Here is a 21,826-nt window from a genome sequence, read left to right as displayed (position 1 = left end):
CTGCAGCACTGGAATTGTCCAGGGCTCCAGGCTCTGGAGGCCAGAGGTGGGATTGGGTATTCCCTCGCTCCCACAGCTCTTTCTTCTCTTCTTCCAGCATCACCAAGGTAAAGAACCTCCCGTTCACCTAAAAAAAATGTAGTCTGCTCCCCTGTCTATCTACTTTGCCTATATACATTTGGTGTTGTCCACATAAATGCTTCTCCTAGACAGAAGACAAAATGTCTATGGGCTTCCGAGCTGGACTTCTCTGGAAGAAGTATTGCTGTGTCTCAGGCATACTGAGATCTTTTACATAGGAAAACACAATATTTCACAGACTATTTTCAAACATGCTTGTCCTCCAACCTTCAGCTTTAACTCGGAAAAAAAGCAATACCCTCCAGGATTAAATACAGTATTAATTGCAGACTGTGTTTGCTTACTGAATTGTGTACAAATATTTAACCTGTAATCATACACTAGGAAACACTTTGTGTACCAAAACAAAAATATAGAATTGAAATAGAGGCTTTTTAACCTTATAATAATAATAATTATTATTATTACACAATAATAGATATTCCTTACCTCGCCAATCAGTTTTCTCTTCTTTAGAACCATTTCATTACTGGGTAACACACCTTGCACTTGTGTTTTCCATGGTTTCCCACTTAGTAAAACAAACAAACAAACAAACAACCTGTAGGGGGGTTCATAAACTCCTGAACAAACTGCAGCCACCAAACTTTAAACAAGTGGTTTCTTGCTGCAGCAAAATCAGCTCTTGGCAGTGGTGATAAACTGTAAAATATTTATTGCACAGCTGATACCACAATAAGCCCTGTTCAGAAGGAAATATTACCAACTGGGATAACCTCCCCCCCAAAACCACTACCCCTCAACTTTGGCTATTCATTGCCAGAAATTTTTGATTGCCTTTTTAAGATCAGTTTTGGAGGACACCTTCCTTGATCAAATGCTGTTGCCTTTAAAGATTAGTGCTAGCGGCCTAATCACACTGCACTTAGCTTAATTTGCTTTGCTATGGACTCATTAAATTCTTTTCTTTCGGTTAGAAACCCCACCATGGCTTGGCAGAGGAACAGGAAATCTCTGCTGGGTGCTCCAGGGCTGTGACTGCTCTTTCGTTTTAACCCACAGTCTGGAAGGTACTGCAGCAATTTGTGGCTGGATCGCTCTTCCCTTCCTGTGTAAAGAGCTCACAACCATTTAAAACACTTTGTCAGCTGAACAGAGAGGGAGAAAAATTACTCAGATGTAAAAATGGCTCAGACTGGTGGTAGATCAATTAGATCAATTAGACCTGATGTTTAATTTTAGATTAAACCTAAAATTAGATTAGACCTAAAACCTCCAGTGGTAACAAGCTCTACAACTGATGATACTCAAATCAAGGATCCTTTCATCCCATCCCACCTTGTGATAGATCAAGCATTTGGTGGTCAAGGAGAGGCTTTCCTGAATGGCTGCTGTCATCTGGATGGATGATGTACACTAAGAAAGAAAAGTGAGCTTCAAGAACCACCGGGCAACACTTGCTGCTTCTTTGAACTGGGCTCTGTGGATCTGAGTACAGTAAGAAATGCTCTACCTGTCACCACCAGCACTGGGTCTTTGTGGAGGTTTGGCATTACTGCTCTGCCGGCAGCTGTGCAGTTCAGAAATGGTTGTTATTGCAAGGCCTGGAAACCCCTCAGACAGCTGTGTGCAGACCTGTCGTGGACACCTGTGCACCTGCCAAGGTGTGCAGGGAGATGTGCAGGACCTTGCAGTCCTGCGTGGGTCAATGGAAAGCGTTTGCTGCATTTTCTGTAATATTGATTAATTTAAAACAAAGTCTCTCATTTAGAAGAAATAATCTGCAGATGTTGGCGAAGAAGAACTTCTGCCAGTAATGCCTATTTTGCTCCTCTGAACAGAGCAAATGGAGCATAAACTGTCTGTACACGAGGTGTATTCCCAGGGGAATTTATGGGCAAATTTATCAAATGAAAACACTGTAGAAAAGCCTTGCTTCTGGACAAATGGGCCCTGTTTTTAAGGATGGTGATGCTAGAATACTTTAGAGATTTTTCTACCACTGAGCCCCTCTGTTTGCTTTTCTGGATTATTTTCCCTTAAAGAATTTAACTGCATGAAATATTTGAGGCAAATGTTGAATTCTCATTTCAATTAAAGTACTTGATGGCAATTTCCCTCCTGGTTATTCGCTCACCAATACTGGTAAATTCTGAAAGATTTTTTTATACTTGCCGCATTTGCAAAATCTGGAATTGCATCCCTTTGGCAACTTTTGACTTATGATAGTTTGGAGGGAACACGCTGCTAACTTGAACTTTGCAGTATCTGGCTCTTTGGCTTCTTTACACCAACAGTGGTTTGGTTCTTCAGTTCCTGCTTAAAGCGAAACTCTCTTAGGTAGTCAAGTGTGGTTCACTCAGGTAAAACCAATGGGATTTTTCCCTACTGTAAAAAAAAAAAAAAAAAAAACCAACAGAGCACAATTAGATAAATATCTGTTTGGAAGGACAAACTCCTTTCAAAACAACATTTAGATTACAGAACAGTAATAAAGCAATATATTGTATACTCAACCCTGGATATTTCTTTTCAAAATTAAGAAGAATTAAGAAGAATCCTTAATTCAGAATTCATAAGAATTAGTTAAGAATAAAAAGAAATATTTTTAAAATTATTCGGAATTATGAAGAATGAATTTATTTCACTAGCTTTTATTCCCATTTTTATTGATTCTTTAAAGATTTAACTTTCAGGACTGCCAGTCTGTTTGTTAGGAGCTTGCTTTGTCCAGCTGTCCTAGATTAAGATCCTCTGTCCAGTCAGAAATTACAGAAATTAACTTGGGAGGAAACAACAATGACAAAACAGCTGCAGAAACGTCCTCCACAGGCAGACAAGCAGATGAAGAAGATTTTAAGATCACTGCTGATGGGAACTGTTGATCTGTTAAGTATTTGCATATATACGATTAAACATTGTCTGTGCTAGGCTTTCCAACAACAGCAAAAAGAACTCTATTTGAACAAAAGTCACCTAAGCTGAAACCCTTTTTTTTTTTTTTTTTTTTCCCTCGCATGACAATGCAAGCAGGAATTACTACTTTTAAAAAAATCCGATGGTGTGTGCTTCCTGTTCCAGTTTGTTTAGTCACTCGTCTGAATTAGATCTCTGTTGGTTGGTTTCATTTACTATAAACAGGTCTTGTGCTTTGTTTCAATACATCAAAGCCCATAGCCAGGCGCAGACAGGTAATGTAAAAGGGGGTGAGAAAGTTTACAGCCTTGCTTCATTGTTTCTCTAAGTATTCAAGACAACGGTCAGAGGGATCAGACAGAGGTTAAAAGAAGGCTTGGCTGCTTTTTTTATAAACTAGTTTCCCTTTTGTTCCTTTTCTAGAAACCAGATGTAACTTTAGGTCAGAAAAGGGTAAAATGAGGCACATGCTTGACCGCTGCTTTGGGGTGACTGGAGTGGAGAAACCTGTAGGCTTCACCCCTTGCTATGCTAACTCCAGCGATGCTGTCCTTCAGGTGAGTACAGACGGTTTGCTTTCCCTTCAAATCTCATCCACCCCAAGGACACAGATGACCAAGGAGGGTATTTTCTCTTTCCCGACACTAGTGGAAAAAATAAAATAAAAAAATCACTGGCTTAGTCCTTTAAAGATAAAAGGGAATTGCTCCCTCCCACAGTATTTTTAGTAAAGCTGCTCTAAAAGTTTGCTTCCTTCCAGCCTTTGCATCTCTACAGGTTTCCCTCTCTCTTTTCTTTTCTTTTTTTTTTTTTTTTTTTCCTTCTTCCTTTTTTTTTTTTTATCTGCCCTCCTAAAACAACAGGAATGCTGCACTGGCCCTCCGCCAGCAAAGGCTCAGCGAGCAGGGTAAAATTTCAGTTCAGATTTACGGGAAGGTGTTGGGAGTAAAAATCTGGTTCGGTGAGTTTAAGGCAAGGGAGTAGCCAAGAGACAACCTTGCTACTGTGAGCACAGGGAGAAAGGGAGGAAGAGGAGGAGGAGGTAAGGGGGACAAAAAGAAAAAAAAAAAACCCAACCCATACTGGGGGGGAGATACCAATTTTTCCTCTCTCGGAGTTTCGGCGTGCTGCTGACCTCCGGCAGCGCTATCAGGGCTGCAGGCTGGAAGCGGGGCGTGCGAGCGCAGCGCAGCGCAGGAATGTGCGGCTTAGGGCAGAGGCTTTGGCTGAGCCACTGCTAATCGCACGGCTTTCTCCCCACATCGGACTTCTCAAAAACTCTTAAAAAAAAAAAAAAAAAAGTTGCATAGAGCCAAGAGAGGAGGTTAAGGCTCAGAGAGCGGTTGCTCCGAGTGGCAGCGTCGTGAGGAGTTGCTCAACCCTCCTCGCGTAGCGGTGGGGCAGGAGGAAAAATGCGTTAGGTCGCTGCCCCGAAGCTTGGCCTTTCCGTGCATGGTGCCGAGAGCAGCTGCGGGCGCACCGGGGCTCCAGGTAGGTGCCATCCCCTTCTGGTTTGCTCTGCTGTCCCTCTGTCCTTCTGCCAGGGTTCGTTCTTCTGCGATTGGGTTGGCAGCGTAATGGGACAGAAGTTTGCTCAGAAAACACATTTTGAACCTTTTTTTTTTTTTCTTTTTTTTTTTTCTGGGGGGTGGGGGATGAAACCGAGAGGACTGCAGGGATTGCGAGTGAAGTTTTGGTGGTCCTTTCCGAGTGAGAGCTTTTTTGTGTGCTGAAGCCACGGCTCTGCGAGCAGATGACAGATGAGAGGCAGAAGCAAATATTAACTAAGAAAGAGTGAGAAGTCATCTGCAGGTTTGAAACTTTTAATTGAAAGGTGTACATTTCTCTGCATCAACACAAAATTACAGCGTGATGTGCCTAATGTCTTTGCAGTAAATTTCAGAAGAAATATTTCATTTGTTTGGCTGTTTCTTACTTTCAACACTCAAAATGCTGCAGTTTGTGCAGCAGGCAGTGGTGACACAGCCCTGAGAGACGTCAAATGGGCTCAGAGATAGGCTGCTGTCTGGGAGCCTGTTACACACCATTAGCATAAGAATGGGATCTTATCTTGGAGAAGTTTCTGATGACCGTTTGAAATACATGTATCAATCGGGAGGTCAAGCCTCTCCTTTGCTCTGAAAGTAGGTGATTAGATGAGACATGCCGGGGGCTCCTTATCCATGTTATAAGAAATAGCTGGTGAGGGGTTTTTCGGGTTTTGTGTCAGAGGGAAAGCTGCACAGCTCACTTCGCTGTAGGAATTTAAAATCAAACTTTGTGCTAAGACAGGTCGGGACCTAACAGACCGCAAAATCCCTCCTGAATGTTCCCAGCACAGTGGGAGTGCTCTCGCAGCGGGCAGGAGCATAAGAAGGGGCCGCAGAGAGCCGCTTGCGGCCAGCACCAGCAGACTGCCGGTGCCTGTGCGAGCCTTCGAGCCTTCGCAGGGGCAATTTGGGCACGGCTGGGTTTGCATGATGTGGAGGGGAACCCAGGTCTTTTTTGAGTGGTAGACCAGCAGCGTGGCTGCCACAGGTGCTGTGGTGCAGGGTGAGAGGTCAGCCTTCATGCTCGCCAGGCCTGGCGGGGAGCTGCAGGCCTGTGAGGCAGCGGCAGCCTGCGCTCACTGGGGGGAAACTGGAGATAATGCCGGGAATACGCTGCGGTCCGTGTCCAGCCAGCACATGCCAGAGCTGCTAAAAGGCTAACAAACTGCTGTCTGGGAGATAAACGACGAGACAAACACTCTCCTTGCGCGTTTGTTCTTTCTCCCCCACTCCCCTGCCTGCTCTCTTCCCGGGACAGGGATTTTTTTCCTGGCGGAGCTGAGGGCAGGTGCTCATGGCTCTCATCCCCATGAGGTGGGACTGGGCTGTCCCTGCACTGCCAGGCATTGCCGTGCCCTGAGACATGGACAAAACACCCGGCCCCGTGCGCTAGGTGTTGTTAAGGGAATGTTTGGAGTCGGCTGGCATGTAAATAGTCGCTAATTGTTTCTGTGTGTCCCTGTGGTGGTCTGGGATGAGAAATCTTTGTTTGAAGTTTTAGAAAGTAAAGGAATGTGCTGCCTCCAATAAACTATATTTAAAAACATCAAAAACCTTGGAATAAAATTATTTAATATAAGCAGCAGAGCCTGTAGGGAGTAGTGCTTCAGTTGGAGTTTGCACCAGGCTCTGCTTTCAGGGCTGTCCATGTTTTTGGGGTCCTGGTGGCCCAGCTTGGCCTGTGTTGGCCAATGTGTTGGTTCCCTGTAGGAGCTCACAAAACTGAGTGACAAACTCTAGCAGATGTTACGTTACTCTTACGAGAGAAGCAATAATTATATCTCAACTTTTTCATTCAGACCACTGCCCTTGGTTATCTGTGCATGATTTCCCAAATCACCAATGCTCTGATTTACTGAGAAATTTAATAGGGTAATATATTCGCGATCTGTGAAGAAATGGTGATAGGTCTCTAAGTTGCCAGATTCACTTCCTGCTGAAAATGACAGAAATCAATGACTTTGATGGAAGTAAAGATTGGGTTTGCTTCATAGCAGGGAAGTAAATCCGATCTGATGGCCATGAGGGGACAACCTCCATGCCTGCGTATCAGTGTATGTAGCTGTCTTCTTAGCCAAGAGGTTTAGATCTCCAAATTACCAATGACCTACACCCACAAACAATTCCATATATTGTCAAGTCACTTTGAAGCTTGTTTTGCATGGGGATTTTTAGGTCCAGTTTTCCAGCTTCTAAAACGGATCCTGTGAGCAGGACATTTTTGCATGCCATTTTAGCAGAAGAAAGGACTCTGACCTTTATCTCTCCAGTGAGAGGCCTAAAATAATATCTCTTTCTGTTGTTGTAATTTATTTTTTTTCAATAAAATGCTTCTGGGTACACCTAGCTCTTGCCAAGATCAGGAACATCTTCTCATAGCCTTGCAGAGACAATGTAGGCTTTGTATAGCTATGGCTGTTGGGGTTTTGGTGACACAGTAAACTCAACAGAGCAAAGCAACTTCTTAGTAACTGCAAAGCTGACTACCTGGTATGTGAGGGCATTTTTGTCCTTTCCAGTCTTTCATTTGCCATGATTACAAGCAAGCTTTTATTTGAAAAGAAGAGAGGGGTTTTTGATATATATTTTTTTAAAGCAAATGTTTTACAAAACATGCTTAGAGGCTGGATGTTATCTTTTACCTAGCTAGCTCAGGAAGCAGAGACTAAATCAGCATAGATGAGCTTATTAGGCATGGGTTGGAAAGAAACTACAAATGCATGAGAAACCTCTGCCATGTGGTATAAAAGAATCATGAGAAAACAGTAACTTTCAGCTATTTCCAAAGTAGGCAAGGCTTCAACAACCACTGAAAAATGAAACACTCTCTGTCCTATTCACCACCGTAAGGACCATCAGGAAGCAGAAGCACCACTCCAAGTGACATTGTTCAGGGTTTGTATTTGTGTTTTGGCCTGCGAGTAACCAGTGGATGTGCTTGAGTTTTACCTTGAAATAAAATGAAATACTGCCTCTGCATTTTTGTCTTTTGTCAAAGAAACCTAGTGATATCCACCATGGCTCAGGGTGTAGGTTCAGCCCCAGTAAGTTGAGTTCCTGGTAGAAGGAAAGATGTCATCTATTACTACATGGTCATAGGCCTGGGATTCCTGATCGGGGTGTTGCTGCCCCGTGTGTAACCACACTGCCACTGCTGTGCTGGGTTTCTGTGCGAAATACCCAGCAAGGGACACTAACTGGGTACGGCATGGGGTGGAGCACAAGGAAATTGTGAGACGGGTCAGTCAGGTGTGAAGTGTGGCTGCTGCTGCGTTATTTCAGCAGCACGGAGGCAATATATTGTATTTCTTAGAGAATGGAGAGCTGGTACATGGAAGCACAAAGGTGAGCAGCTTACTCAGGCATAAGGCTATGAAAATGACTTTTGTAATAGTATTTGGAAGATGAAGCAGTAGGTTATGTAAGTCAGAGAAAAGGATGTTGGTGCTACTGAGATAATGAGAGGGTTAGACCCCGGAGAAGAGTTTTAGCTATGAGGGTGGGTAGAACAGGCAACATCTTGGACATGGAAACAGAAAGCATCAACAGGTCTTAGCTGTACCTTGAAAGGAAAGGCTGCCTAAGTAAAAATTGCACCCTGCCGGCCAACAGGACAGTAATTCTCACTGAGGAAAGGAGAGAAGAGATTTTGGGTATCCCTTGAGAGTGAGAGTGCCTGGCACACTGTTTTATGTGTGTTGAGCTTGGAAGTGTCCAGGCTTTCAGCAGACTGAAGAAAAAGTGGGTAAGGGACATCAGCTGGGCTGGGTATTGATGGGAAAGCAAAGCAAAAGAAATTGAACTATGGGGAGAATTTGCAATTGAACGTGGTAGAGAGAAGAGGGTTGAAAGCAAAAGAGAAGTCATCAGGGCTGATGGAGTGGAAATCACAGGAAGGCTGAATGGTGGGACATAAAGGGGGAGGCTAATGGATGGTGCTGAATAGGACCACTTGAAGGTTAGTGCAGGGAAAATTCATCAGTGCAGCCTGAGCACTGCATCTCAAATAAACAGTCTTTTTATGAGCAAAAGAAAAGAATCAGGGCAGCAGAGGAAGGGAATACGTGAGACGGACATAACATGATGAGGGGGTGATATGGGTCATCGGCATAAATCAGCAGCAGTGAGAAAGAGGCTTGTGAGAAAAGGAAAATGGAGAATCAAAACCAAAGGAGGAAGGTGGAGGAGCTGGGTGAACGGGAGGCGTCTGCAGGGCAGGGAGGGTGTCAGAAATGAGGGATCCTTGTAAAGAGACAGAGGGAGGACAAGGGAAAAGATCAAACCACAGGGTACAGTCTGACCCTAGTCAGGGAAAATCTGAGAAGGAGACGCTTCATTAAGGCTGGAAAGCCTTGCTGTTGAAGCCACGAGGAGGTTTTGGGACCTGGAGGGAAGGAAGTATGAAGAGATTGTGGCTAACTGAGGTCTTTAAAGCTGGAATGTGTGCTGTAGGACAGGCAGGGCGCGACTGTGGGAGCTTCCCAGGCTGGGTAGGGAGGAAGAGCATGAGCAGGGAAATATGGCACCGAAGGCAAAGAGGGAAGGTAGAGGTGAACACGAATGCACACGCAGGGGCATGTTCTTGAAGTGTTTTTACAGTAAAAGAGCACATTCAGTTCACCTTAATAAAATATTCACATTATTAACGTGACCTTAGGCCATGTCCACGTCATTGTGCGTGCTTTTGGCAGTAAAATTCCTGTTGGCTGTGGATGCTGCAATTTCTCCAGAGTTCATGCACTGGTACCCGCATTCTAACATGAATGGTACTCCTCACAGGCAGCATTTCAGTCATTAGTGCTCCCATTAAAGATAACACTAACAAGGTGCCTGAAGCACACAGGAACATTGCAGCAGGTAAAGCTGCAAGCAGAGAGAAATTTGATGGGCAGGTGTCTTGAAATGAATGGGACTGAAGTACAAGTTTTTGCTCTTGAAGGCTGATTCTGTCCTTTATTTCCTGGCTTTGGGGAGTGGGCACGAACAGACCATGTGTGCTCAGTGGATGGGAAGCTGGAGGTGCCTCAGGTTGGGTTGAGGTGATCTGCACCTATCGTAGCTGCCCTGTGTTGCGTCTTACCAGGTGTTTTTGAGGTAAAGAGGGCAGCAGATGCTGCTGACAAAGTTGTCTCTGTCTTTTCACCCTGACGGCCCTGGGTCACAGCGAGCTCAATACAATACCTACATCCTTCAAGGAAGAGAGAGACGAAGACCTTCCCATACAAACTAATTGTATTGAGCAATCCTAAACGAAAAGGCTTCTCTGTGCTCTTTCCACAGGTTGAAGCACCAAGTATCATCTTACCTGTGTGAATCCCAGGTCAGGCTGTACATGTACAGAATAAATCTTCCCAGACGCCACAGAGGTGTCAGGGGTGTCTGGTACATGGAGAGGGTCTCCATGTACCAGACATGCTTTGTCCCTTTGTTTTTACTCCAACACGTTTTACCACTGGTGTTTGCAAGTCCTTCTTTGAGGTGCTGAGGAGACCAAAGACAAAGTCTTCCCATGTTTGCTTTTTTCTTCTCTTGAAAATTCTTTTGTTTTTATTTTTATTTTTACTTCCAACAGTACTCCTCTACAAACTCATGTGCCCAGTGAGCAGCAAGACAGACTGACAAACAATATTAGTTTTTCCTGTCTGCTAGCCGTATGACTCAAAGTAAGAATATTCCTGCAGAAATTCCTGTGGAAATTCCTGGCCATTCCCATGGCCACCTGCCTTGGGACAGTTTATCAGCTCACTCTCTGCTTGATGTAAGGGGCACAGTAGGTACAAACCCCACAGCTCTCAGGGATGCAGAATGAGCTGCACTAAGTGCACCTAGGTATTGTTAAACAGGTGGTCTTGGCTTTCTCATCATAAAAGCCCAGGGAAAGTAGCTGTTTTGCTCATGGAGCAGTTCCAGACCTTTCTCTGCCCTCTCTATAGCGTTATCTGGAATTTCTACTGTGGCTTTTTGATTCTTGGCATTGCCATCTAGATCACAGGACAAAAACAAATAAGAATAAAAAGAGGAGTATGCTCTATTTCTTTTGGTATTTCTTCTGCTTCCTTGTGCAAACAGTGGCCTTTCTTACGTGCTGGTATCAATGACCACTGACTTCAGTGAACTCAGCAAGAGTACTCTGGTAACCTCTGTATGTGAGGAGGACAAGCCTTTGGTAAATTTAGCTTTGCAGCTGTTTGGGGAATACCTCGTTTCTTCTAACCAGGTGTAGGCTTCTCTGTATATGCACAAGAAGTATCAAAACAGGTGAGTCTTGGTGTTGTATTTTTAATTCCCAAAGCACTGGCCTTCATCTGTCAATGCTTGGTTACCAGCTTTGTCTCTGGTTTAGAGGGAGGTGATCCTGTGGGGACCATTTTTGCTCACTGTGCCGTAGTTTTCCCACCAATAGACCAGAAATACATTTTTTTCTTCTCTTCTGAAACACTATACACTATAGGAGACAAGCTGTTAAAGAACACACTGCTTGTATGTGAGAGATGATAACAATACACCTGCCTCTGGCATGAAGCATCTCTCCCTCTGAATTTTCTAGTAGTGTGAATTTTCCAAAAAACAGTGGTGATGTTTTAGTTTTTTTAAAGAAGTACATTGTGTAAAGATACAGGATCTCCAAAGAAAATGAAAGTGAAACCGCTGATTGTGCAATCTACTTACCAATAGGCAGAGTAATAAACCTAGTTTTATGAAAAATGTCATGTATCCAGAGGTCTTTTGTTAAGTCCTAGAAGTTTAGATTTGCACTAAAACTTACCAGTAATAGTGAAAATCAGCTAAAGGAGAGAGCTCACCATGAATACTGTGAGTATTCAAGGCACAGACTGTGTAGGGCAGCCAGTGTGCTGTAAACTGGGGTGTAAGTTTACATATCTTTGGACACACCTTTGTGTTTTTAATACACAGGCAACTGTATGTTCCTTTTTATTGTACTCCAAAGTAATCAGAAAAGATCCTGCTGTAGCTTGGGAGCCGTAATCATGCTGCCACAGGGTGGCCACAAGGCTATCTGCCCCCCTGTGTGCAGTCGTGCCCTAGGAGTACCCACAAAAGGGTCGGACAAACCCTTCCCAGAGCTACGGCTGGCGCAAAGAGGATCAGATAAGCTTGGCAGTCGTTGTTGTGCAAGCTTCTTTCTGAGCTCTGGATTCAAAGCAAAACTCAGACAAAACCACAGGGCTGAAACTCCTCGGTGGACTCCATCCACGGCGTGCAACAGGGCAGCCAGCATGCAACCCGTACAGTTGACTCACCGCTTCCCCATCCTTCCAGGTCCGCCTTTGCCTTCCGGCACGGGCACCAGTTTTTGGGGCCACCACGCTGCTGAGCAGCTCTGCCTGTGTACCTCAGTGATCTTGGGTCCATGGCTGGGCTCCCAGGTCCCAGGCTGGAGCAGGATGGGTGTTGGCAGTGATGCAAAGCAAGGGGTTGATGAACCATGGTCTGTTGGGTGCGTGGGCACAGCCATGCTGGGTCAGAGCTGCTGGCACCACGGAAAGGCAGAGGGGTGAACCTCCTCCCCAGCAGGTCTGGGAATGCTGGGTGACATGGCAGGTGAAGGAGCCAGGCTGTAATTTTCACTGTGTTTCTATACTGTTCAAATCGGGGTTCCAGCTGAGATGCCAAAGAGCAGAAAGGGCCCAGCAGCTGCCTTACCTCTGAGAATGGAGCGCATCTCCAGCAACAAACCCTGTAACATGAGCAAAGAGAGAGCAGCATTTTATTGCTTCTTCTACAGATCCAAGCCATTTCTATCACATTTCCTCTTCATCTAATCTTATCTGCTCTGTGTTGCAATCCTTGCTGTGCTTCCCTATTTCCAAATCAAAGCATGATCTCTGCAAAAATCTGAGCGCGGCCTCCATTTTGAAACACGGCCTGCTCCGAACAAAGGCTATCAGTCTGCTAATTAGCTGCTAATCCTTACCTGAAAAGTAACTGATGCCAAAATAATTGCGTTCTCTTGAGAGTGTCAATCACCATTAGAAAGTTTTCCTCTCGCTTCACGCATACTATTGTACGTATATGTGCAACTGGATGTAGGACAAGCCAGACAAGAAGAAAACGAAAAGCATACAAATGACTGGTTCTGCAGGAAGAACACCAGCGTGAGGTTTGGGAAACCTGGGTGCAAGTCCCTGCCCCACCACAAAAAATGGTGTGACTGAGTAAATAACAGTGTGGCCAGTTTGCTGGTTGCTGTGGGTATTTCCTATGCCTGTAATTTATTTTTTTTCTGCTTGTTTTAAGCCATTGTTTTGATGGGTTGGTTGGACAGCTGTGCTGGGAGAGTCCTGGGGATGGAGGAAGGTGACAATCAAAAAGAAAAATAAAAAGAGATTTAAGCAGGATATAAACCTCTGAAAATTTCCATGCACTTAGTGGAGACTTCAACTTCTAACATCCACCTCCCAGAAAATACTGCTCACACTGAGCAAGACTGCAATTGCTGTGGCAGTAGGAGGCTGCCAGGCTACCTGCAGCTGAGCTGGAGAGCAGGGTTTAGGGCATCTAAAGGTAAAGAGAGCCAAGGAAAAGGTGCTGGGGGCTGGGAAGGACAGGCTGGATGGAGGAGCAAGGGAAGGAAAGAAGGAGAGGAGGGGAGCTGGCAGGGGAAGGAGACTGCCTGGAAAAGATGATGGGGAGTTGATAGAAAGAGACTTGGTGAGATAACTCAAATAGAGGTGACCTAGATTTGGTGGCTGGGCAGAGAGACAGCAGCTACAGTAACAGGGTCCAGCGTGGGGGCTGCAAATGGAGCCCACCAGGCAGGGGGCCCCAGGGACTAGAGGGACAGAGGTGAGCTTGGGGCACAGGTGGGACAGGGATGGGGCTGGGGAGGTGAATGGAGCCCAGGTGGGAGCATTTGGGATGGTGAACTTGGGGCTTTCCAGCCAACAAGCCTGGAAAAGTGAAGTGTTGGCTGAGCAGGGGCAATGGGAGAGGGATGCGGCTGGGGCAAGCCCCATGGTCCTATGTTTTTCACCCATTCCCACTGCTGCCAGCAAACCCCAGGCTGGGCTGCTGCCTCCTTGCTGTGATTTGGTCAGTTCCTTCAGCTAGCTGAAATCTGCCTGTGGTAAATCGCATGTGCCACCCCTCCGTGTGACACAGACGTCAGTGGGATGCCACATGATGGATTTTTTTTTAAGTTTGCAGGAAAAAAAAAAAAAAAAAAAAAAAAAAAAAAAAAAAAAAAAACACCTCACCAACGTAAAAGCTTTGGAAGTAGTGCACAGATACATCCTACTCAGAAAAAGTATAAAGTGTGTAATTCAGACAGTACCAGGTTTATAGTCTGCATAATCCTAATTTGCCTTCTGGGGTGTATTTTTATAGCGTGATTATTCTCTTCTGACATTTATTTCTGCTGTGTGGTGGTTTGGTTTTGTTTTTTTGTGTTTTGTTTTTTTTTTTCCAGGGCTCTTGCCTTACAAAGTGCATGAGAAGGAGGGTGGTCAGCAAGCAGTTTACTTTACACTTCCTTTTCCTGCTGTTCAGGGTGTACGTTGCTAGTTCTCTTGCACTGCTTCCAGCTATAAAGAGAATGATTATTCCTTGGCTTTTTAAATGGGGTTCACCTCTTTACATTTAATTACTTCACAAATAGTAATGAGCTACTCTGCACAACAGCTATTTGACATTGATTTACTAAAAAAAAAAAAAAATGGAGTCACAGAAGGTAAATTAAAAAGTTTACCATAATGCTGAGAGCACAAATTAGGATGCCATGGCCAGGCATGGGAGAAGTTTCTTAGTTAAATGTCTTCTATACTGGAAAATGTTTTTTAGGATTAACAAGCTCTAGCTACAGATTTATGTCAAGTTTAAAAGGTTATTTTGGGTGAACAAAAATAAACATATTCCAATAAGTTGAAATGTGTTATTTCAACAATTCCCAAATGCGGCCACTACATTCCTGTTGCTTTAGGATGATATTTCATTTAAAAATCTGTCTGAATTTAACAATAAGAAGTGGGTAGAGAATCCAGAAATGAAATGTTTGATTTGGGCAAAACAAATTTCCTCCTTTTTTTTTTTTTTCCTGGTGCATTTCAGCTAGCAATGTGAGTCAGTCACACTGCTCGCCTTATGACTCTATTTTCCAGAAAAATTAGTTTTGTTTTAAGACTCTCATTTTTGAAGCGTGTTTCCCAGCAAGATCACTCACAGCCCTCAGCACTCTTTGCTTCTGCAAGGGACTGCGGATCAGAAAACGTTCCCACCCCAAAATAAGGAACAAGCAGTTGGTGACCATCTGTATGAGGCTTGGCTTAAATGACATGGCCAGTGATAGACAGGAACTGGGTGCAACACTAGGACAGAAAGCAGTTAATTGTGAGCCAGTTCATCTGCCTCGGCTGTGAGTTCCCCTTCCTCGTGGTGTGTCCCCTGGAGCATCCCCAGGAGGGTGGTGGGGATGGAGGCCACCTAAGCAGGTCCACCCTCTGCTCCACACGGTGCGTGGAGGAGGCCACCATCAACTGCAAGGGGCTGCAGTGGTGCAGGATCTGGCTTGCAGCATCCACGTTCCAAATATTGGGTGCTCCTTGGGGCATCTGTTGTGGGGAGCATGTGTGGGGTGTGCATCTGGGGACAAGTGGCCCCAGGGGCTTGGGGATATGAGGAGAAATTGCAAGAAGAGGTGTCCTCACCACCACAGCTTCTGCACTGGGAAGGGGCACTGCTAGGCCGTAGTACCTACACCATGGTCTGGCAGGAGTGAACAGGGCCAGCACACCTCTGACTGCTGCATTATAACTCTTCCAGAGGTCTGCTTAATCAAAGTGGTTTGCAAAAGCTTGAATCAGGTATAGAAACCCACCCTGTGCTGCTGGGGTGTTTGGGTCTCCTTTTCCTCAGAGCTGACTGGAGTTAAGCTGTTCTCAGGCAAGGAACAGGACGTTTGGAGCATGGCCCTTGCTCGTATTCCTGTAACACACACTGTGGATGAGACCAGACTGGGGTAGGCAACTCTAAACAAAGCAAATCTACACCTCTACACCTCCCTCAATGCCTGCAAGTGCATTGGCAGAAACGTACCCAGAGCCGCATCAGCACCACGCAGACTGCCCCCGCCATGTGGGATTTACATTTTTTTTAATTATTATTATTTTTTTTTTGGTATGAGCAAACAAGGATGGACAGCACAGGTCCTTTTATTACATTCTTCTAAAGCAGAAGTGGACAAATGAAAGATGCCTGTTGCATTGGGTACCACAGACAGCAGAGGGAAAGGCAACCTCTGTTCAATAAACAGGAAATCCAGAGGCAGAAACGAAGCCTGCCCAACAAGTGGCTGAAGATAAGGGTGAAACCTACTGCTCCTGAGGGGGCTGCAGTGCAGTGGATCACGCTGCAGCTTTCATTGAGCAAGCCTGAGCTGTGAACATGCTTATGGCAACTAGTGGGTGGATGATTCACAGCCAGAGAAAAGGAAAAAAAAAAAAAAAAAGAACAAAAAGGGGAGGAGTTTGCACCTCTCCAATAGACAACATGATGTTTAAACCCTTCTCCTAATCAGGCATTGCCCATTCTCCTGTTCATTTAATGGGGCGTTTTTAAACAATGCAAGCCTGCTCCTTTTCATATTCAGAGCTGTGGTCAGGTCTACAGTACAAGTTTTCATGTGCCCAGTTGTGTTGGCCAGACCGCAGTTCTTCTTTCTCCTTCTCCTACCCCCCTGCTTTCCTGCACCAACTAAACTAGGGGTCATACCTGACCACCTTCCTCAGGTAGGAAAAGCTCCCACGTATCCATGGCTGTACTGGCAAAACTCCCTGCCTCAGGGAGGATCTATTTCAGTGGGAGGCAGAGGGCCCGAGCAAACTGCAGGCCAGATTTTGCATGTATTGGCTGTAGGGTACATCACACAGGTGAAACACAGCCTGGATTTTACTTGAGCCATCCCGCAGCAGCTTGCCGCCTCAGCTGTCTGATAGTGGCAAGCCGTGTCTGAACCAGTTATGACTAATTACTTGAAACTGGTGAAAACCCACGTGGTTTTCTGGCTTCCCAGGCTGAATTGGCATCACCTGCATATAACCTACATTATTGGGGTTGTATTTGATCATTTCTTTCCCTTTGTATCCTTTCTGTCTTTGGTTTTTAATTTAATATTCCTTCTCTCCTTCTGCTTTGGTTACTTTGCCTCTTAGTGCTTAGAGACTTCCTGCCCATATATATTGCACATTTTTAATGAAGAATTTCAGCAGCGCCTGGCGTTCACAAGTAAAAGCCCTCTGCAGATTTTGACAGAAGAAGGAGTTATATGAAATTACTCCTAATCTCTTTATCCTTGTCACACCACTCTGCTATGCAGTAATACACCAAAGAATTTCCAGAAAGCAAAGGCTGGCAACTTACAATACCTGCCTACTTGGTGGAAAAAAATAAAGAGGTGAAATCAATCTGCTGCTTTTCTGTAGCTGTGTTAGCAGGGGGACAAGGGAGAAGACAACTGGAGGGAGAAAGCTGGAAGAAACAAATGCTATCTCTCTTTTTGTTGTTGTTGTTTTGTGATTTATTTATTTTTTTAATAAAACCTTGAGTCCAATCAAGCCATTACCCTCAAAAGTTGAGATCATGTTTTGAAAGTTTAAAAACGAGGCATTTTGGTTGACTTTATCATGGTGGCTATCAATGGTACATTGTTAATCCCTGTTAGAGTGGCAAAGCTGAAAAACAAATAACAGTGTGTCCTTGAGTGCACCAGTTATGTGCCTGACAGGTTTTCATTTTTCACCCTGTTGCATAATGCTGGCATGCACAGATGACACGTAGCATATGAAACTTTCTGGGTAGGGCTCGATCCTCCTTCCATTCAAGTCAAGGGCAATATTCTTCCAGTTCTCAAAAGAAGCAAGGTCAGAGCGAGCGCTGGAGCCTACCGCGCCCAGTCCGAAGGCAGACGGCCGTGTTGTAGGGGAGGTCAGCTGTCTCCTGCTCCGAGCCCAATCCCACATGAGCTTGTGCAAGGATTTACTTTTTGAAATCCGATAGCAGCTAATGGCTTTTATCACTTGCCTGCTGCGTTCCCAGAGTTTATTCCTTAAAAGAATTCAAAATAAATAAATAAATAGAAGAAATCCCAGCTAGTATTTCCTCCTCAGACGCACGCACGCAGAAAACAAGACATTGATTTTCTGGTACTCCATGTTTGTCAGTCTTAGCCAAGCGTTGTGTGTAGGTGTTATGTGATTTTAAAAAAATAAGATGAAATGTGGGTGGGACTGAAAATGCTGTTGCTATTATTCATCTATTTATGCCATCATACATGTGTGATCAGACAGTGATCTTGTGCAGCAGCTAGGAACCTACGTATTGCTTAAATCATGCTCCTGTGAGAAGGCCAGAAGATGTGTATAATCCTCCTACTAGATCAGCAAGATTGGTATACACCAAATTTGTATTTTGTAGTTATAGCCAGCATCAGCCTACACATGTGATGAAACATCAGCATGGAAATCCATATCTGTACTTTTTTTCCCCCCTTACAATATGCAAAATCATCAGGATTCCAATGGGGGAAAAAAAAATGTGTAAACAAAGAGTTACCAAAAAGTGAAGTTCTTGTAAAATTGAAACTGTTTGGGTCAAGTTTGCAGTACAATCTGATCTGCATAAAAATAAAAATTCTAAGGAACATATTTCCACTTTTCATTTTGGAGCACATGATGTGGAAACTGTAGGAAACTTTAAAGAAGAACTACAGGAAAAAATGAATAAATCAGAAAAGAAAAAGAAAAAAAAAAGACTTTTTATTAAAAAAAAAAAAAAAAAGAGAGAAAAGTATCTTTTTTATCCTTGTTTCTAGGGTCAATTTATAATAGAAATATATATATGTGTGTATGTATGTATATATATATATATATATAAAGCCTGTTTACACACCTCTATTGTCACCTTCCCAGTACAAGTAAAGCTGTGGCATTAACGTTTGATGGCCATCAGGTTTGTACATGGGAGTTTAATCCTGCAGGTTCTTTGAGCTCTGTTTTAATGTACCTGTGACATACATAGGCCATCCAAAAAACTAGATGCAGATCTGTTATCACGACTTTGCAGGCTCAACCACATTCCTGCTGCCACAGAGAGCAGTTCTTCTAGCTGCAGGCACTACAAACTCGCTGCAGTGCTAATTATTTGATCATCTCCCTCAATATTCCCAGATGTAAAAGATTTCTTTATTTTGGTTGCTAAAGAAGGAGCTCAGTTTTCTTTCTCTGCTCCCTGTTGGTACATCTCTGCTAGTGAATTAAACGTGCCCAGAACCGCTCTCTGGCATGGATGCTGCCAGCCTCCCGAGGAGGATGCTGCCTCCCCTGCCAAAACTGAATGGCTGCACCCGTGTGTGAAGGTTGCTCTGAAGCTCACACCAACCAGAGGTGTTTGCCCTCTGGTTTGGGCAAGTGGTATTTAAGTGACATGGACCAGAGCTGTGCCAGGCACCTTAGGAACCTTAGGAATCAGCACAATCAGTTTTCAGTGCCCAGCAATGCTCACTGACACTAATTTACTCCCATCGGGGTCGTTTGTACACCTCCGCCTTCCTTATTGGCACCGATCAGCAGAACGCTCTTCCTTCAGAGGCTCCAAGATCAGGTGCATGCTGATTATGTCCCCAAGCGAAGTATTCTCATTCAAATAAAAGCACAATTAGTCCTACCAGCATTAGCAAGTGTTATAGAATGAGGTTTGCACAGAAAGAGAATGGGACGATCAAGATAAAACCCTAGCAGCTGTGGGATCCCTGCCCAGGAAGCAGCAGCGAAACAAGGCAGAGAGGTAGCAGCAGATGCTGATGTTGAGAGCTGCCAGCTGCTGCCAAAACGAACTGTCTCGCTGGGAATAAAGTCAAGAATTTATGGGCAAGAATAAGACAAGAATGTGTTTTCAGAAGGGGAGGAAGAGTCTGGAGGCTCTAACGGCCTCTTTTGCTGTTGTTTTGTAGGAGGGAAGGCATAAATATCGTAGGCACAAAAATATTGTAGGGCTAAATTCCATTTTGCCTGCATCTATCCCAGCTGGGGATGCTGTTTCAAGCGGTTCGTTATGGCTGGAAGAAAACAGTTGACTTGTGATTCCCATGGAAACACAAAGCAAGCTGCCTCCACGTAACTGAGACCCACGGGAAGGGCAGGGTGGGAAAGCGCCGAAAGCCACTGACTCCACGGCTGGGCAGGATGGCCTGAGTGAGACTTGGCCACCTGATTGCAATTCTTCTGATGAAACTTTGGAGCTACACTGCCCTTAGCCAGATTTTGGTGCTATTTGTATATATACCTGTACCCCCAAATGGATTGAGGTAGTACACTCCTAGAATAATATAAAATATGTACGTTTCCTTAACAAGAATGTTGGAGATCAACCCAATTCAATTAAATTTAAAAATTTTCAAAGCAGCAACATCTGTACAGAGAACAAAATATCCTCTGCTACACGGCAACATTACATCCAAGGAAGATGCTTTTCTGTGGAATATGCCTGCTGATTTAACTACCATCCGAGACTTTTTTTCACAGATTAATTTTCATTAGCCACTCGTTTCACCCACACGTCCTAGGGTAACATTTGTAAGAACCAACAGCAACAACTTTGTTTCTCAGTTATGTCTAGTTTAACTAACAGCTAATCCTCTTAGCTTTTATACCTTCGCAAACAGGGATTTATTTGGCTCAAAATTTTTAATTAGCCTGATCACATGGAACAGGCATTTAACAACCCCAAGGCAAACCCGTTTCAGACATCAGAAGTGTCTCCCAGCCAGATTCAGAGAGCTCACTCTGGGAGACCTTTGCTGCCGAACTCGACTAACAGGGTGGGTGAGTGACTGGCACCCAGTTTTTCTGCATAAGTGGGCAGCATTCTTCCATGGTAGCCTGCTAGCAACATCCTTTTATGGTCCTTTGCTAGCCTCTTATCTCTGCTCACCCCCCAAAGCAGCCCCTCGGTTTGTGCTCAGAAAAGTCCATCCAGCTCCTGAGAGAGAGTTTCTCAACCATCTCTTCCCATGGGTTTGGTAGGACTGCCAAAAACCCGATGGGACAGGGACAAATAAATGTGTTTGCAGGCTGAGCAGAGAGGGTGAGGGTTGAACCGACAAGGCTCTTGGTCTCAGTGGCTGCGTAGCCCAGGCAACATGCAGGCTGTACCCCGGGAAGTGCGGGGTCACCGCTGTGGGGCTGGGACCCGTATTCCTGTGGTGCCTGAAAACCATCAGGGAAAGGAGTGGATAATGCAAAGTGGAATCATGGACATTGGCAAAAAACGCACGAGTGAGTGCTTGCATAACATGCTGAACAATTAACTAGTAATTATTAACTTGAGACAGAGTTAAACTCCAGGAGGGACAATTAGATCCAGATTGATATGACAGAGCTCAGTGGCTTTTATCCGTGTACTCCCCATCTCCCCAGATCAAAAGACGTGTATAAAAGCACCAAGGGGCTCACCAGCCCGAATCTGCAGGAGCTGGCCATAGGATAAGGGCTGCAGCTGTGCACGGCCCACCCATAGGTGCTCAGAAAGGATCCTCTGATCCGGGCAGGGATCCCTTGGCAGGGATCCTGTGGAGTTACACCAAGCGTTATCACTGCCTTGCAGGCAAGGCTTTGGAGAAAATGAGAGTGATAGTCTGAGACTAGGGGGGAAGACTGCGAGTAGTGGCTAGCAGGTCAAGCTTGTTGAACCCTTCCAGGAGTAAAACCTTCCTCTGTCAGCTTTTCAAAAGGCTGCTGCCAGCAGAAATGATAGTGGGCAAGTCACCATGCAGTTATTTTCAGTCTCTGTTCTCCTCTTAAACACTCTTTGGAACATCTTAAAACACCACAAAATAGTAGAAATCCATAAATGAGAAATAATCTCAGCACACTCCACTTAACTTCCTTTAAAGTTGCCAAGTGGCAAGTCCTTGGCATCTGCCACTTTCAACCTTGACTTCCCAACTTTCTCTGAGCTCGCCTAGACATCAGCTTTAGCTGTTTGCCAGTTAACCCCAGATATTTGATACATTTGTCCCCACATTCTCTGCATAGTCATTCCTGGCTCCAGACGCTGCTCTTTAGGATGCCAGTGCTAAATCTCAGAGCTGCATCGCCCTGCCTCGGCAGGGGAGCAGATGCCTGGAAAGCCTTTGTGGTGAGCAGAGCACAAGGCATCCAGCGATGTCTCAGCACACACAGAGCTGCGAGAAAGCTGGCTGGCCAGGCTGTTTTATCAGTCCTACCTGGGATGAGCTGCCCCTTTTGTAAACAACACAAAATGCCTTC

The 21,826-nt window shown here is 44.8% G+C and overlaps 1 protein-coding gene across 2 annotated transcripts in view; it reads left to right on the top strand.

Annotated features, from left to right (window-relative positions):
- The first annotated feature begins 3,335 nt into the window (after window positions 1-3,335).
- Window positions 3,336-21,826, top strand: part of RBM47 (RNA binding motif protein 47) — a 76,011-nt gene continuing 57,520 nt past the window's right edge. The window contains exon 1 of one of the 2 annotated variants that reach the window (XM_084518418.1): window positions 3,336-3,554. In XM_084518418.1, the coding sequence (XP_084374544.1) occupies window positions 3,526-3,554 (29 nt within the window). In that variant the 5' untranslated portion in view covers window positions 3,336-3,525. Of the gene's footprint in view, window positions 3,555-3,953; window positions 4,489-21,826 lie in introns of those variants that run through there. The other variant, XM_084518419.1, reaches the window with a different exon arrangement.

This window comes from Aythya ferina (assembly GCF_964211825.1).
Source record: "Aythya ferina genome assembly, chromosome: 4".
NCBI classification, from domain to species: Eukaryota; Metazoa; Chordata; class Aves; order Anseriformes; family Anatidae; genus Aythya; species Aythya ferina.
Note: the sequence above shows the minus strand (reverse complement) of the source record. Positions and strands in the feature narration are given on the sequence as shown.